The 1,769-nt window shown below is 29.0% G+C and overlaps 1 protein-coding gene across 1 annotated transcript; it reads left to right on the top strand.

The window, feature by feature from the left end:
* Positions 1–386: 386 nt before the first annotated feature.
* LOC101264142 (adenylate isopentenyltransferase 5, chloroplastic-like) lies at positions 387–1,510 on the top strand. Its single transcript, XM_004245285.1, has 3 exons — positions 387–552; positions 705–959; positions 1,113–1,510. Exons 1-3 carry the CDS (start codon positions 387–389, stop codon positions 1,508–1,510), a joined length of 819 nt encoding a protein of 272 aa, XP_004245333.1.
* The last annotated feature ends 259 nt before the right edge of the window (positions 1,511–1,769 follow it).

Raw genomic sequence — 1,769 nt, forward strand, 5'->3', positions numbered from 1 at the left:
AACGTACACTAATAACTATATCCTAAAATATATTTAATTATAATTACCAAAATTCTAGTTGACACATCTATAAACTTTTAAAAGTCATTCTTATCCTATAATATATCAGTAATTATGAAATTGGTATGTCAATTAATAAGTCCACAAAAAAAATTACTATAAAAGATGAATGTAATTTTTTTTTCACATCCACCATCAAGATAAATTTATATTTTTAAATAGTATATTTCAAGTCAAGCAAGGTTTCTACTTACTAGCTTTATATTTACATGATTTTTTAATGTCTGACTTTATGAATTCACTATTATAAACTAATTTTTTTTGTAGATAAAATGAATACTTTCATCAACAATGAAGTGTTCAACAAGAAGAAAGTGACCTTCATAATGGGGGCCACAAGAACGGGACAATCCCGTCTCTCTGTTGACCTTGCCACCCATTTTCGAGGAGAAATAATCAACTCGAATAAAATGCAAGTTTACAAGGGACTTGAAATTGTTACAAACAAGATCACACACACTGAGAAAAAAGGTGTACGACACTATTTGTTAGGTATATATGTTTATTCTCAAGAATACTTATATCAAATGACTACCTAGATAATTTTATAGTAGTAATTATAGATTCTAGTGAAAATTATACTTTATTATTAAAAAATTATTTCTGTCAATTCTGAGAAAGTTAATTTGATCACATTTTCTTAGGTGAAATTGAACCAGATTCACACTTCACAGCCGAAGATTTTTATTTGCAAGCTATCGTCTATATAGAAAAAATACTGAAGAATCAACTTGTTCCAATTATTGTTGAAAGGTCAAATTCGTATATTGAAAAACTTGTGGAAGATTATGTGTTCATGTTCAAATATAAGTATGATAGTTGCTTTATTTGGATTGATGTTGAGCAATCAGTCTTGAACCGTAGAGTTGACATGAGGGTTGATCAAATGGTCAAAGAAGGTAATTTTTGTAATTATTTTATGTATCAATCAAGAAATACTATCATGCATGTAGCTAAAAACTTTTCTTATATAATTTTCTTAATAATACTTTTGGTTATCAAATATATGTTTTACTAAATAAAACTCTTCTTTAAATTTGTGTTGCATGCAGGGCTAGTGGATGAGGTGCGACAAATTTTCATTCGAGATGCAGATTACACCAATGGAATTCGACGGTCCATCGATGTCCCTGAAATGGACAAATATTTAAGGGAAGAAACAAATATAGACGGAGATGATGAATCAAAGCAGATGATTCTTCAAGCTTCAATTTCAAGTATCAAGCGTAATACTCGTATGTTAATTTGTAATGAACTTGATAAGATTCAACGATTAATAAGCGAGACAATATGGTCATTGCATCATATTATTGCTACGGACGTTTGCAAAGAAGATACAGAAGAAGAACATGACGAAGCATGGACGAATACTGTTTTGCAACCATGCCTAGATATTGTGAAGAGATTTCTCAAAAACGATCATAATAATATTATTATTGAGTGTATGTAAACCGTCATTATCGCCATCTTATGTTTTGGTCTCTTTTATTTTTGACCTATTTTTTACAATTTGTATCACATTAAAATATATATGTATGATATGACCCTCATTTCTATATATGTTACTCTTGTCTGTAAAAAAATTCTTATCAATAGATGAAATATTTATTTTAAGTTTCGATCCAAGCCCAAACCCCAATTTCAAGTCCAAGTCTTCTATATTTAATATATATTAATACAAATACGTACGTACACAATAACATGAGATC

Source organism: Solanum lycopersicum, chromosome 8 (assembly GCF_036512215.1).
Source record: "Solanum lycopersicum chromosome 8, SLM_r2.1".
NCBI lineage: Eukaryota > Viridiplantae > Streptophyta > Magnoliopsida > Solanales > Solanaceae > Solanum > Solanum lycopersicum.